This window comes from Mercurialis annua, linkage group LG1-X (genome assembly GCF_937616625.2).
Source record: "Mercurialis annua linkage group LG1-X, ddMerAnnu1.2, whole genome shotgun sequence".
NCBI classification, from domain to species: domain Eukaryota; kingdom Viridiplantae; phylum Streptophyta; class Magnoliopsida; order Malpighiales; family Euphorbiaceae; genus Mercurialis; species Mercurialis annua.
The window spans coordinates 69,967,310-69,981,705 of NC_065570.1; the positions used below are offsets into that span (position 1 = coordinate 69,967,310).

Sequence of the window (14,396 nt, forward strand, 5' to 3'; positions counted from 1 at the left end):
GAGATCGATTGTTCTTTCTTTGTAGATTGAATTACGGCAACAATTCAATTGCATTTGCATACTCATACTCAAAGTTGTAACTGAGGGAGTAATTTTAAACACTAAATCCAAATGCAAGTGATGATACTTGCAGTTATGCTCTTCACTTTGGTGTAACTAGATATGAAATATAAATACTTAGCTGATAACACATAAAATAGGCATCAGAAAGGAGTATAATAATATACGAACTGCATGATTTCCTGCATACTAACTCTATAACTGGGATTCATACACAACCTGTGATACTAGAAAAACAACAAAAGAACAACCATTTATTTTATGGCCGATCATCATCAAAAAGAACTTTATAAAATCGTTTTCTTTCCTCCGGATTGAACAAACCTCCTAACTTATTAGCACCAGCAGCATCTTGCTCTGGCATTTCATTGTCATTCTCCTTCACTCTCTCAGGCCTTAACGAAACAATTCCCTTCTTTTTCTTGTTCTCTAGATTGATCGAGCGTCGCCTCTGATTATACTCATGCAGCCCTTCCTGCATCAACTCACCAAATTTATTCTTCACCACAACAAGTGGGTCTTTATCAATCAACTCCGATCCATTATACCCTTCCCTTAGGATAACAGTATAAATCTGATACTTGTTCGTCACGTAAAATATACCAGGATGCTTGAGCACAAATACATTCAGCTTATCCGGTAAATTGAACTCTCTGCTAAAATGCCCTAGTTTCATAATGGACAACTTCTTCCACAGGGTCAACGACAGCAACTCGTGCACTAAACCCACGTTTCTTTTCTCCATCTCTTTCGAATCCTCCGACAAGCCTCTCGAATCCACATAAGGTGAAATATAAGGCGTCGAATTAAATTCACGAAATCTTTCCAATGATGTAACCCATGTTGAAGGCAATGAACCTGTAAAACAAGGTTCAGAGCCCTGCTTTTTAGCAGACACTTCAACAGCAGAAACTGCCAAGTCAGGTTTCCATGACAAAAGCTCAATCTCCATTGAACTCTTTCTTCCACTATAATTAACAAGTCGAAACATATCCGAATGCTTCGGAACAATTCTAAGCAAATAATCATCAGGGAATCCAAAATTTCTCTTCAACTCACCAAGTTTAACAACATTAAGCTTGTGATTCACACTCATCATCAACAGCTTAGCTAACCGCTCCGCGAGTATAGACTCTTGCATTTCCTTGACAGACTCTTCCTCCTCTACTAAAAACGCCATTCGCTTAGTTAATCGACAGTAATACTCATCCTGATCAAGAAACACATCGTAACAACACGGGTATTTCTTTAGCCAATTGAGTGCTTTACCTTGAAGATCAAGGCTCTTGAACTTCTTCTGTAGAGACTTAGCAGGAATAACTTGATTAGGGTACCTTAATATTATGTTTTTGATTTGGTTATTGACTATCCATCTACGGTTTCTTGATAGTGCTGATTCAAGATCAGGGTCTTTCTTCATAGACCAAACTGAGAAACTTCGAGTTAAATAATTGATAAGCGATGGTTTTGACTTCAGCTTGTGGTAGCAAATATTTGTGTTCTTGAGAAACATTGTAACGCTTGTTACCTGTTTGTTGAAATGCCTCAATGAGTTCATTAAGTGGCTAACTGCTTTGCGTCTCTTGTTCTTTTGGTCTGATTCAAGCGTCGTTTCAAGCTAATGGGCCATTTTATGAATTTCTTAAAAGCCCAACAGGCTCAAGCCTATGGCAAATCAATGATTCAATAATGTAACCAAAAAAGTTTTTTCTTTTTTCTAGCTGATTGTTGCAGGTAGCGGAAAAAATAAATAATCATTTTTTTGTTGCTTCCTATTCAAAAAATTCTCCTGGATTGGTTGCTAATCTTTTTATGTGTTTTATGAAGGGACATTTGGTGAAATTTCTGTACTGTTAAATTTTGGTTAAATGTGAGTATAATTGTCCTGTTTATTGTGTTGAATTGAAATAATTGTAACTACTTTTATTTAATTTTCAATTTGTATGTCTTAATGTTTTATTTTTAAGTAGGCTTTTGATGTATACAATTAATTGTGGTTGTGATTGATCTGTGTGCTCATACATCCAAATTTAGGGCGGATGAGGAATTTGCTGATCAAAAGAGGTATCTTGAAGACTCCTGCAAGCCTAAATGTGTTAAACCTCTAATTGAATATGAGGTGAACTCCCGTTTGATTTAGACTTGCCCTTATTTGATGCATTTTTAAGTTATAAATTTCCTCAACTAATATTAGTTTTAGTCAAAAAGGGAAATAGATGTCTTTTGAATCATTTGGCCATGTTCAATGTTAATCACTAATCAGATCGAGCTCGAGTTCGAGTCAATTATCGAGTCAATTTTGAACATCAACATACGTGATATGCTTGCGAGCCTAATCGAGATTTAACTAAACTACTGTTTTATCCTTTATAATTATACATATTGATACAGATAATTCTAACTTTTTTACTATTTTTTTTTTATATAGATATTCCAATTAAGTCGAACTCAATTTTTAATTATTCCATCGAATTCGAATTTGACTTCCTACTTGATCAAGTTGTAATCAGATCTTGAATTTTGAATTCTAGAGTTGAGTCCAGCTCAAGTTCTACTCAGTTACACCCTTAGTCGTAGCCATTGATTGCCTAGTCCTCTGGATTCTCACATTGCTGTATGCGGTCACCAGCATATATGGGTAGTCGGCTTTGTCAAAATTGCCACGGTTTTGACAAAGTGCAAGTCCTGTCCCAAGAATGGGGGAAACTGGCTTGATGCGTGGTTAACTTTTGGTCTTAGATTTACCTACATGTTTATGGATTGAGAATAATAACTGATGTTTAACCTATAGTGACCTAGCAAGTTTTTATTACAAGCACAACGCGTTGATTGTAGACTTTTCCTGATCCCTGAAAATGCACATGAGAAAGATATCGTTGCGTTTTATTATGCTAGGAGTCAAATTGTCAAGGTTTTAGAGGAAGTCTTGATTCTAAAACTCTTCAAGTTTCAGAGAAGTTTTCAAAACGCAGAAATATTGACCATTGGAAATTTACATGCATCGATACCTCGTGTTAGATGAGGCACTTGCAAAAGTTTCTAAACTACCAAATTCTTTTTTCATGGTGCTACTTCTAATGTTGTTTAAATTTCTCATAGTTTTAGAAGAACTATCAAGAAAAGCACAGTAATTTAATTATTGGCTTGATGTCTGGTTAACTTTTGGTCAAGAACCTACTTTATCTATGCGTCTTCTTGAATGTTTATGACTTGAGAATAATACTAAGCAGCTTCTCATAACAAGCACATGTGAGAAAGACATTGGTAGATTTTATGTAGTGTGAGTCGGGTTTTCTGGAAGAATATTTCACTAGGAGGTGTTCATTTAAGTCCGATGTTGCATTGAAATGGAAATTCTGCAACGGGAAATACTGTTCATTAGTTGTTATGAAAATGCTGAAGATAACCGTTTTTGGTTTACAGGCGTGTATCAAGAGGATTGGAGGTGATGAATCTGGGCATAAACACTGTACAGGGCAGTACTTTGATTTCCTGTCATGTGTCGATAAATGTGTAAGTCTTCATTATGTTATATCGGTAGCTTGTCGATCTAGGCCATCATCTGAACTTAGAATTTCGCTGTGCAGGTTGCTCCAAGGCTGTTCTCGAAACTGAAGTGATTTATGGTCTTTTACTCATAGACACTTTTTGTTCACCATGTTTGTATGCTTCCCATCACAAATCATATAAATTTAGGCCAAGATCTGAAGCAGTTAGCAGAACTGCTTGACTTGTAACAAAAGGAATAAATGTCCTTGAATTTGCTGGTTTATTGATCAACAATGATAATGGGATTACATGATATATTTGCAGAGTTATTAGTGTTTAATTATAACTTTAATAAATACGTCTTTGTGATAATTGGATGCTTTAAAACAAAGATCCAGCATCCTACAAATAAAGGCAAGAGGTAAAACAAAAACCATCATGCTTTTTGAGTTGGACGTCTCTACCATTTATACCAAAAAGACGGTGTATAATTTATATAGTGTACATCAAATATTATCCTGTAGAAAAAGAGACATATTAATCTATATTTCTTTTTCTTTTTTTTGGAACAAATGAGTCCACGCATCAATGTAGTTGTAAATATGTTATAGTTTAAACTTTAAAGCAAAAGGTATCAAAGAAATAATAAAAAAAAACTTTTCTTTTAAAATTATTAACATATTTAACTTTATTTTAATTATATTTTTAGTAAAGTTTAAATTAGTACAAGAATATATAATATTTTAGTACATGTATTAATATTTTAGAAGATGTTTGATATTAATAATTTATACATTTTTAGAGTGTTTTAATGCCTTTTGCTTTTAAAATATAATAAACATAAAACACAATTAATGTGTGGGTTTTTTTTTTTGATAATTTGGGGAGGGGAGAGCGCTTATAGGAGGAATTGAACCCACAACCTAGCAGTTTTGCTGCTCAGCGCTTATACCATTTGAGCTAAAGTTCATTGGTATTAATGTGTGAGTTTATTTGTAAAGAAGAGAGAGTAAAAAAAACTAATATGTCTTTTTTCGCAAGTGATATCATTCCATATTTATTTTTAAATACATATATTTTACCATATATAGATAATTATTTATTTATTTTCGTATATCCTACCATATATATAACTAATTATCATAATTTATTATTTTTTTTATACATTAGCTATAAATTTATATCCTTTTTATGGTATATGATTATATTCTACCATATATAAAAATAAATTACTATTTTTTTTTAAATATTATCTATAAATGTCATTACCTTTCGTATCAAAATATGATTATGTCCTACTACAGTAGAGTCTCATATAATTAATATATATGATGAACTGAAAATTTATTGATTATTATTTTTAATTTATTGAATTTAGAAAGACAAAATGACAAAAAAATAGGAAACATGCAATTCATATTTATGGATCTAATTGAATATTATTGTTACTGTGTGTAATTTTGAAAAAGAAATATATTTAATGATAAATAATAATCTAGCTACCAACAATAATAATTACTCATTTATTTACACTAAACTTCGCCAATTTGACAAATAAAAAATTTCTCTAGTTTTAACATTATTACCGAAATAAGTGTGGAAAACACTTTAGTTATGGTCATATAAATAAATAACTAATTTAATTTATACAAAAAAAATTCTATAATAATCAATATTTATATAAAATTTGTTTGATTTTTTTTATTATTAAATAATAAATCATTATTTATCCTACATGGAATATGGTTGATTTTCTGAAATTTTATTAATGATTAAAATTATTAATTTATTTAATATTAAATAAAAAAAGTTAGTTTTTTTATTCAATTATAATTAATTGTAAACCGCTAAGTTGTCGGTTCAAATCATCCCACATGCGCTCTCTCTGCCCGATTATAAAAAAAAGAGCAAATTATTTTAAGGCCCCTCACGTTTGTTATAATTCACAGTTTGATACCTTTTGTTTGAAAATCAAACGATTTGGTACTTCAGTTTTGATTTTTTAAACTATAAGGCCCTTTTGTGACTTCCGTTAATAATTTGATATTTACTTTCAAACGATTTGATATCTCAGTTTCAATTATATAAACGATTTGGTACCTCACATTTAATTATTTTAACGATTTGATACCTCATTTTTAAACATTTTGCAAACGATTTGGTACCTCACGTTTCATTCCGTTAACGATTTGGTACCTATATTTAACAGAAGGATATTATAGTTTACAAAATCAAAACTGAGGTAACAAATCATTTGATTTTCAAATAAAGGGTAACAAACTGTGAATTATGACAAACGTGAGGGGCATTAGAGTAATTTGCTCTAAAAAAGTGTAAAAAAAATAATTTGCTCAATAAATTACATAACCCCAAAAATCTGAGGTCAGGGCCACAGGGAGGTATAAGTTGAAAAATCTGTAACTGTTGAAGGAGAAGCTTCGGTGAATGATTTTAGAAGCCGCCCAATTTGCTGTTCTTCAAATAAAAAGGTTCTTCTTTTTCTTTTTATTTTACTTTCCACCTTTTCATTATTCTTTTTAATTCCAACTCAATTTCTCCCGTCTTTTTTATTTTTTTATATTTGTCAATTCCTCTGTCTGGTTTCTGATTTTTCTTTTTCAAATTAATGGAAGTTGATTCACTTGTGTGTATCATAAAATTATAATGCTTAATAAATTTAGATATCTGTTGCTGTTTTTTTCTGGGTCAAGTTGTTTATTAGTAGTAAACTAGAGAATCCAAGTAATTGCTGTGTGGCCCTTGTGCTGGAGAAAATGCACAATTTTGGTTTGAATTATTAGTAACTGTTGCAGCTGATTGCATATAAAAAGAATTGAATCAACATAATTGGTTACCCTAGACTAGACCCAAAAACATTTGTCAAGATAGGGTCTTTGGTTTGAAAGAAGCAATGGAAGGAAATTTTTTGCAAGGAGGCATGGTTCGAGGGGGTACTTCATTTGGAGGATTTGATTTGCAAGGATCATCTAGAGTTCGTCATCATCAACCGCCACAACCCTCAATTCGTGACGGTTTTCCACTTACAATGGGGACCGCACAGAGCGAGGATCAAGCTATTTCGGTGGCTGATCATAATAAGGGAGATAAGGGGAAAATTGAGGTGATCAGTGATGAGGATGAGCCGAGTGAAGACGGTCACAATGATGCAAATCAAGGGAAGAAAGGGTTGCCGTGGCAGCGTGTGAAGTGGACGGATAAAATGGTTAAGCTTTTGATAACTGCTGTTTCTTACATTGGAGAGGATGCGACTTCGGATTGCAGTGGTGGCAGCTTGAGAAGGAAGTTTCATGTCTTACAAAAGAAGGGGAAGTGGAAATCGATATCGAAGGTCATGGCTGAGAGGGGTCATCTTGTTTCGCCACAGCAGTGTGAGGATAAATTCAATGATCTTAATAAACGGTATAAAAAGCTCAATGACATGCTCGGCAGGGGCACTTCTTGTGAAGTTGTGGAGAATCCGGCACTTCTGGATGTTATAGATTATTTAACGGAAAAGGAAAAAGATGATGTTAAGAAAATACTTAGCTCGAAACAACTTTTCTATGAAGAGATGTGTTCGTACCTTAATGGAAATAGATTGCATTTACCTCATGATCCAGCATTGCAGCGTTCCTTGCATTTGGCTCTTAAAAATAACGATGATCATGATAATGATGATTTTCGAAAGAACCTCCCTGATGATGTGGATGAAGATGATGACGGAATGGAAGCTGATGATCATGATGTGTTTGACGAAAATCACACTTCATGTACAGATGGTAGGGGATATACGAAAAGGTCTAAACATGAGCAGGCCTATGTAGATGCTTGTTTTGGGAATTCATCCCAAGAAGGCGATAAAGGATCTCACCCTCATTTTCCGAGTCCCCAAGTTGACATGAATCAAGTGTCATCGGAGAGTACAAAAGCATCTTGGTTACAGAAGCAGTGGATAGAATCTCGAGCACTTCAGTTAGAAGAGCAGAAGGTGCATGTTCAAGGTGAGACCTTGGCGTTGGAAAAACAACGATTCAAGTGGCAAAGATTTTGCAGGAAAAGAGACGGGGAGCTTGAAAAGTTGAGGATGGAAAACGAGAGGATGAAGCTTGAGAATGAGAGAATGATGCTGGAGTTGAAGCGCAAAGAATTGGGTATTGATTTTCATTAGTTTGTCGAACCAGATTGACTTGCAGGATATACTCTTTCGGTAAGCGGTTATTGAGTGTTGAATAATACTGCAATTCATTTAGGAGGAGGAATATTGATAGGAACTTAGTGCAGCTTCTATTGTTTTAAGTCTATTGAAATGGTATTTGCCTATTATTGAAGAAATTGTCATTTTTTCTGTTACCTCTTGAGTTTGGTTGAAGCTTGAATGTATAGCACCAGCTTGATGATTTAGCTATACATCTCATTGTTTTTAGATCTTTGAAAATATTGTTGTGCATTTTTTGAGAACATCACTATCATTTCTTCTTAGGCAATATCTGAAGGTCAGAGGTTATGCAGCTACAACTAGGCTATTGTTTGGGCAATGAACTGAAATTGGTTAATTGGAATATAGCTTTTGTGTAGATTTTTGAATTTTTGGAACTGTTTATGAAAGAATTCTGCTGAATTGTTATTGTAATAAAAGTAAAATATTTTGTCATTTTAGGATCAAAGCATTTCAATTGTTGGATTTGAGCTCATGGCTCTATTTTGTAGAGATATTTCCATAGAACATCATTTGAAATATTTTCTTTCTCTTTTCCTTTTAAAATAATATTTCTTGTTGTCATGGCTGTACAAAGCTATAAAAAAAGTCAAAATATTAGATGTAAAAATGTTAAAAATATGTTACTAATTAATCATTAAGATAATTATTTCATCCATTTTCTCTATCATTTGACCATCTTTTTAAACTGTATGTTTAAAAGAACTTAAATGTAATTTTTTTTTCTGTCTGATAATTGTAATACATGCTATTAAACCGGTAAGTGGACATATGAATTATGATTATTTTTGACAAAGAAGATGAACTTTTGTACATCTATCTATTATATTGGCGTTGGAGGAGATAGTAGAAACAAAAGATGAGGTATAAAGTTAAAAAAAGAAAACAGAAGTAAAAAAGGAAAAAAATAAATAACATGTTAAAATAATAAATGTAAAAATTATTAATTAGTGGTAAAATTATTATTAAATGATGAGTAGTTATTGTATGTTAAATTTTGTACACACTATATTTAGTGATAAATTTTACATCAAATATAACATATGCCAAATTTGAAACTTATTGGAGCAATGCCAATAGTGCTAAAGGTATAATTAAGCATGGAGTCTTACAGTTTGATAATGAGAATTCTCGATGTAATATTGAATTGGAATAATAATACTATAATTTACCATATACTATATCATGTGTCAAATTTAGCATCAACTATGACACGTGCTAAATTTTAACATCCTATAAAACTTAATTATTAATTACAATTTAAACACTATTAATTTTTTATATTCTTTTAACACATTGTTTTTTCTTAGCTTTTTTTCATTCTAAATTTTGTGCTTCTTCTTTATTTTTACGATATCGTTAAATTAATTTTTTTAGGAATAAACTACACATCAACATAATAAAAATAATTTTATTAAATTTAGTCCATCAATTCTATAAATATTTTATAAAAAGAGCTCATTATTTAAAAGCCGTGCATGTTTTGCTTATCCTGCATTTAAAAATCATAAAAGAACAACTCTTCATTAAAGCTTAATATATGAGAAATTTTCCTCTTGATACACAATTCACAAACACATCCTTTTCGTCTATCGCTGTTAAAAAAAGATATCTCACACAACCGTTGCGCCATGTCATTTTTACAACAAGCCAATGAGAGTTTGCGATAAGAAAACTTTTAATTATCACTTATTTTTTTATCATTAATTTTTCCACATGGCTAGCGCATGATTGGTTTGTTGCACGAATAACATGGCGCAACGGTTGTACCCAATAATTATTCTAAAAAAAAGTTTAAAGGAATATGGTAAAAAAGTAAATTTCTTAAAAAGAAAAGCAATATACATGGGCCAAACTGAGCCCAACTATCATTAGTCCAGCCCAGTCCCAAATTCTATGAGATTGTCAAACCGCAGCAGGAGCAGTTTCAGTGCTTTGTAATTGCAATTGAGCCGCCATCGCTGCTATTGCTATTGCTTTGATTCTCCAAACAGCTGATTAGGTATATTTTATTCATCCTTTTTAACTTATATTTTCTCCTAATTAATTTCATTTCTTCAGATTTGTGAATCCCTAATTTTTCCTTGAGCTGTGATTCAATTTGAAATCAGAAATGGAACTAGATTTGAATATCGGTTTCTTGTAAAGTCATTTATATGCTCGGATTTATTGATTATCGAATAAATTGATATTTCAGGCTTGATTTACAGTAATCAAAGAGAAAATCCACTTTTTGTTCGTTTTCAATTTGTTATGTGGTTGGGGAAATGATGGGTACTTTTCAATATGCAGGAAGAGTGAATTTCGACACCCGAGTTGAATTGTGTTGTGGTGTCATTCTTTTCGGTTCAAATGTGAGTACTTTCCATTTTTTTATGTTTTTAAAGTATTATTGTACTTTTAAATGAATTAAATGCGTTATGATATGCTTGTTTTTTTAGCTGAAAAATGTGCCAAGTATTTAATTATCTACTTTTTTATTTTTAAGGAGACTTTGTAATATGAAAATTCAATCTAAAAGTTGAGTTTCAATGTGCTTTTAGCTTGACATGTGGTTTTTTGATTGCATGCTTAATTATCTATTTGAAACAAAGGCACATACATTTTTATGTTTTATTAAACGGAGTTCTGTTCTATAATGTGGATTTTAATTGTTGGTGATTATAGTTATGAGGCTGGAAAGATTATCTCCTGAAGCCTGATAGCTTTAAGCAATTATGCAAGTTGCATGTCTGTTATGAAATTGGCTTTTGATCAATAAAGAATGAAGAGAAAGGCCAGACTGTAATCATAATCGTATAATTCGCGGTTCAAATGGTACTATTTGATTCGATTCACCTCTAAATCGATTTGAATCCTTAAGTGAATTGTGAATTAACCTGAATCGTTCCCAAATCTATCGATTCTGTGGTGAATCGGTGAATCACACGATTCATAAAAAATTCAAAAATTTAAAAACGAAATAAGTTAAGAAGGAATTTTAAGGGACTTATCGCTTATTTTGTTAAAAACTAAGTAGCCCGTTCAAATTTTCAAAGTCCAAAAATGAACAAAAGAAGCTTGAAATCAAACTTTACTAATTTAGAACAAAGCTAAACAAGAACTGGACAATCTTGAACAAGGAATAAAAATATGTATGTCTTTTGGTTTAAGACTTCTTGTTCTTATTTCTTTATTCTTCGGCTTGGTTTTGGGTCGATTTTTGGGTTTTATCAATGACGTTTCACATGGTAGAAGAAATTAAAATATAACGCAGGTTACTTATATAGGTAACAGAGAGTAAAATAGTAGATTGAATTTTAAACAAATGCATGATTGGTTATTTTGATTAAGAAACAGCTATTGATATTGCACATGCCACTTAACACTTACCTGCACATGACACTTAACCTTTAAGTTCCACTAAATTTACATTTTGTCCTGTTTAATCCTTTAACCAACATTTAACAATCTGGTCCTAAACGATTTACGTCCTCTAGTTTTGAATTGTTAGTTAAATAATTAAATTAATATAATAATAATTTATTTGAATTGAATTAGATTATTTTATTTTATTTTCTTGTATGTAGGCCAAAAATACTTTACTTTTATTTTTTTTAGGATTTTTTTATGTTACATAGTTATACTGTATAAACTTTTCATCTGATACTTTTTGCACTCAAGGAAGGTTGTTCCTATGAAATTATTATTGTCCAAAAATTTATTTTATACACAAATGCATATTAGCACATGCATGATTTGACTTTTAGATATACAGGGATTCAGGGAAAGACCTGAATAAAGGTTATTTGCATCTCAAACTCAAAACTATACTGTTTCTGATATTGGCATGCATTAATTTCTCCTTAATTAATTGTAGGGCTGATGAGGAACCTGTTGATCAGAAGAAGTATTTTGAGGACTCTTGCAAGCCTAAATGTGTGAAACCCCTCCTTGAATATGAGGTGAAGTATTTATCCATTTACACATATCTATGTAATGTATGTATTGATGTTCTTGACTGTATGCTTTCCTTTTGTTTCTTGAATGTTATGTATATCTTGCTTGAATTAAATGGGTTCCTTCCTGCTAATGAAACAATAGTCAACTTTCAAAAGCTACAATGTCTTATGCTTCCTTGTATATCTTACTGAAGCATCCTACTTTGTAAATGTATGTAAATTGAGCATGTATTTATGGCAGGTAAGCTCATTCAATATCTTATTTGGTACTTTCTTTAGCTCTTGTCACTTTAGCACCTGCTGACCTCTATTCTTAAAACTGCATGCTTCAAAAATATTGCTCAGTTTATATTCTAGTGAATTAATAAATCTAGAATTCCGACAAAAAAAATAGATTTAGAATGTACAACTTAGATTGTTCAGATTTATGTTAGCTTCGTAAATATTATTTAATAGAAATAGCTTTGACAGATTTTGGATGCACTATTTTTATTCTCGAGTGTGTTCCCCTTAATTTAGTGTTGAAGAGTGGGACTATTTGAACGGTGCTTCATAGTTTGGAGCTGGAAGTTTATGTCACAGTTAAAATAGCTAAAAACAAGGCTGTCTTTGCCTGTTGAGTCATAAAAATAAATTATGTGGCAAGTGTATTGCATAAAGAAAACAATGCTCGTATCTTTAGGAATCAAATGGCGTAATAGCTAGACGAAGTTGTTTAAATTAAGACTTGACTTGACTGCAGAGTGAAAAATGGATCATGATGCTATGTTTTTGGGTAATTTTAGAATATGGAAAATCAGTAAAACTTTGGAATGTAGAATTATTATGAATTGAACAGCTGATTCATTTTTTCTGAAGCTAATTCATTTTTTCTGAAGCTAATTCTTACTACTACATCACAACAATGCAGTGACTGGACAATTATTGTGCTCGAGGGTTATATTTTGACTCACTAATCTGCTTGTGACAGGCATGCGTTAAGAGGATTAGAGGTGATGAAACTGGGCACAAGCACTGCACAGGACAGTACTTTGACTATTGGTCCTGTGTTGATAAATGTGTAAGTATAAGCCTCTCGCATTCAAAGGTGTACCAACATTCTTGGTATGTCCAGCTAGCTAAAATTGGCATTTCTCAATGCAGGTTGCGCTAAAGCTTTTCTCAAAACTTAAGTAAATGGAGAGGCCATTGCAGTTCCTCTTCGATTCTGTTTGTAGTCTTTGCAACATCAGGTGAATTTTGTCATATGTTTAGTTGGGGATGCTCGACGCAGCCCATTTCTATTGATTGTGAAACATTTTGATCTGGAATAAATCAAGATATCTGGAATTGGTGACTTGAATTCATTATGTTAAAGTTTTATGATGGGATTAATGACCACATCGAGAGCGATTATTTCAGAAGCGTGAAATAATATTTTTACTGGGATCATATTTTAGCAAATTTGTCTATAAGTTTTTGGTTTCATCCTTATAGTCTGTCTTCAAGAATGAATGAAGTTTAGGAAGAATGCCAATTTATTGCTAGTGAGATCATATATTGTGTATGGCTCATGATTTGAATAATTACTGGCATGAATTAACAGATTTAGTCTAGCGTTGAGTTATTATTTCTCAACTTCAAAGCAGAACACTAATAATACATATTAATTCTTGCTAATTTCTGTTAACATCTAACCTAGAGCATGTTTATCTCTAATAAAAAAAAACCTGCAGTATAGTTAATTCCCAGCATTCTTTTTTCTGTGTATATAAAGTATGAACAATTATTAATGTTTAAAATGTATGATAAAATTCAAAATCTAATTAAAAGAGAAAAATAAAAATAACTTCATTGCCTTTGTACATAAATACTAGTAATAAGTATTCTTATTTTACTTTTGTTTAAAAAATAAAAATAGCTTGCAGAAAAAGAAAAAGATTTCCAAAAAAAGAAAATCGTCATAGAATTAGAAATAGAGATAGTGCCAAATAATAAACAATTTCATTAGTGAAGATGATTATGAGGAAACTGCAGCATTTGGAGCATAACAATTAGATGAAGAGGAAATTATAGTGTTTGAAGCAGAGTATTTAGAACAATTGGTAGAGAAATTTGAAAAAGAAGATGATAATGAAGAAATTGCAGCCTATAAAGCAGAACAATTAGAATAAATACGAGAAGAAGCTGAAGAAGAAAATGAAGGATTTATATAGAGAGAAGAAATAGAAATGGGAGAAGATTAGATGAAGTTAGAAAGGAAGATGAGAAACAAATATTTTAATGTATTTCAAGAAAATGAAATCAATCCACAATAACAAATGACGGCGAAATAGAGGAAGTTGAATTAGAGGATGACTCTGAAAAATCAATGGTTGAATAAAAATGACAGTAACACTAGTGAAAAAATAAGGCCTGTTTAGATAAATACCTATAAGAAATTAAAATATTCTCAAAAATACAACGTTAAAGTTTGTTTTTGAAAAATAAAATTTATATTTATTTCTTTTTGTAAAAATGACTTTTGTTATTTTCAAAAATATTTTTTTATTCTCAAAAATACAGTTTTGGTTAACCAGCGGTATACTAAAAAATAATTTGTGTTTTAAATGTATGATTTAAGTTTACTAAAAAATTATTAACAATATACTAAAAATTAATTAACTATAAGTTCACGGTTCACTAACGGTATTCTAAAACAAAATTATTAA

The 14,396-nt window shown here is 31.5% G+C and overlaps 3 protein-coding genes across 3 annotated transcripts; 2 read left to right on the top strand and 1 right to left on the bottom strand.

Annotated features, from left to right (window-relative positions):
* Positions 1 to 197: 197 nt before the first annotated feature.
* Positions 198 to 1,785, bottom strand: LOC126665715 (protein WHAT'S THIS FACTOR 1 homolog, chloroplastic). Its single transcript, XM_050358591.2, has one exon. The coding sequence runs from the start codon at positions 1,616 to 1,618 to the stop codon at positions 320 to 322; it is 1,299 nt and encodes a 432-aa protein (XP_050214548.1). The 5' UTR covers positions 1,619 to 1,785; the 3' UTR covers positions 198 to 319.
* A 4,129-nt stretch (positions 1,786 to 5,914) lies between these two features.
* LOC126665621 (uncharacterized) lies at positions 5,915 to 8,200 on the top strand. Its single transcript, XM_050358462.1, has one exon. It carries the CDS (start codon positions 6,461 to 6,463, stop codon positions 7,715 to 7,717), a length of 1,257 nt encoding a protein of 418 aa, XP_050214419.1. The 5' UTR covers positions 5,915 to 6,460; the 3' UTR covers positions 7,718 to 8,200.
* A 1,462-nt stretch (positions 8,201 to 9,662) lies between these two features.
* On the top strand, positions 9,663 to 13,048 carry LOC126666334 (cytochrome b-c1 complex subunit 6-1, mitochondrial-like). Its single transcript, XM_050359353.2, has 5 exons — positions 9,663 to 9,767; positions 10,058 to 10,119; positions 11,625 to 11,709; positions 12,677 to 12,766; positions 12,850 to 13,048. Coding segments are annotated over exons 2-5 (210 nt in total). The 5' UTR covers positions 9,663 to 9,767; positions 10,058 to 10,117; the 3' UTR covers positions 12,883 to 13,048.
* Positions 13,049 to 14,396: the final 1,348 nt, after the last annotated feature.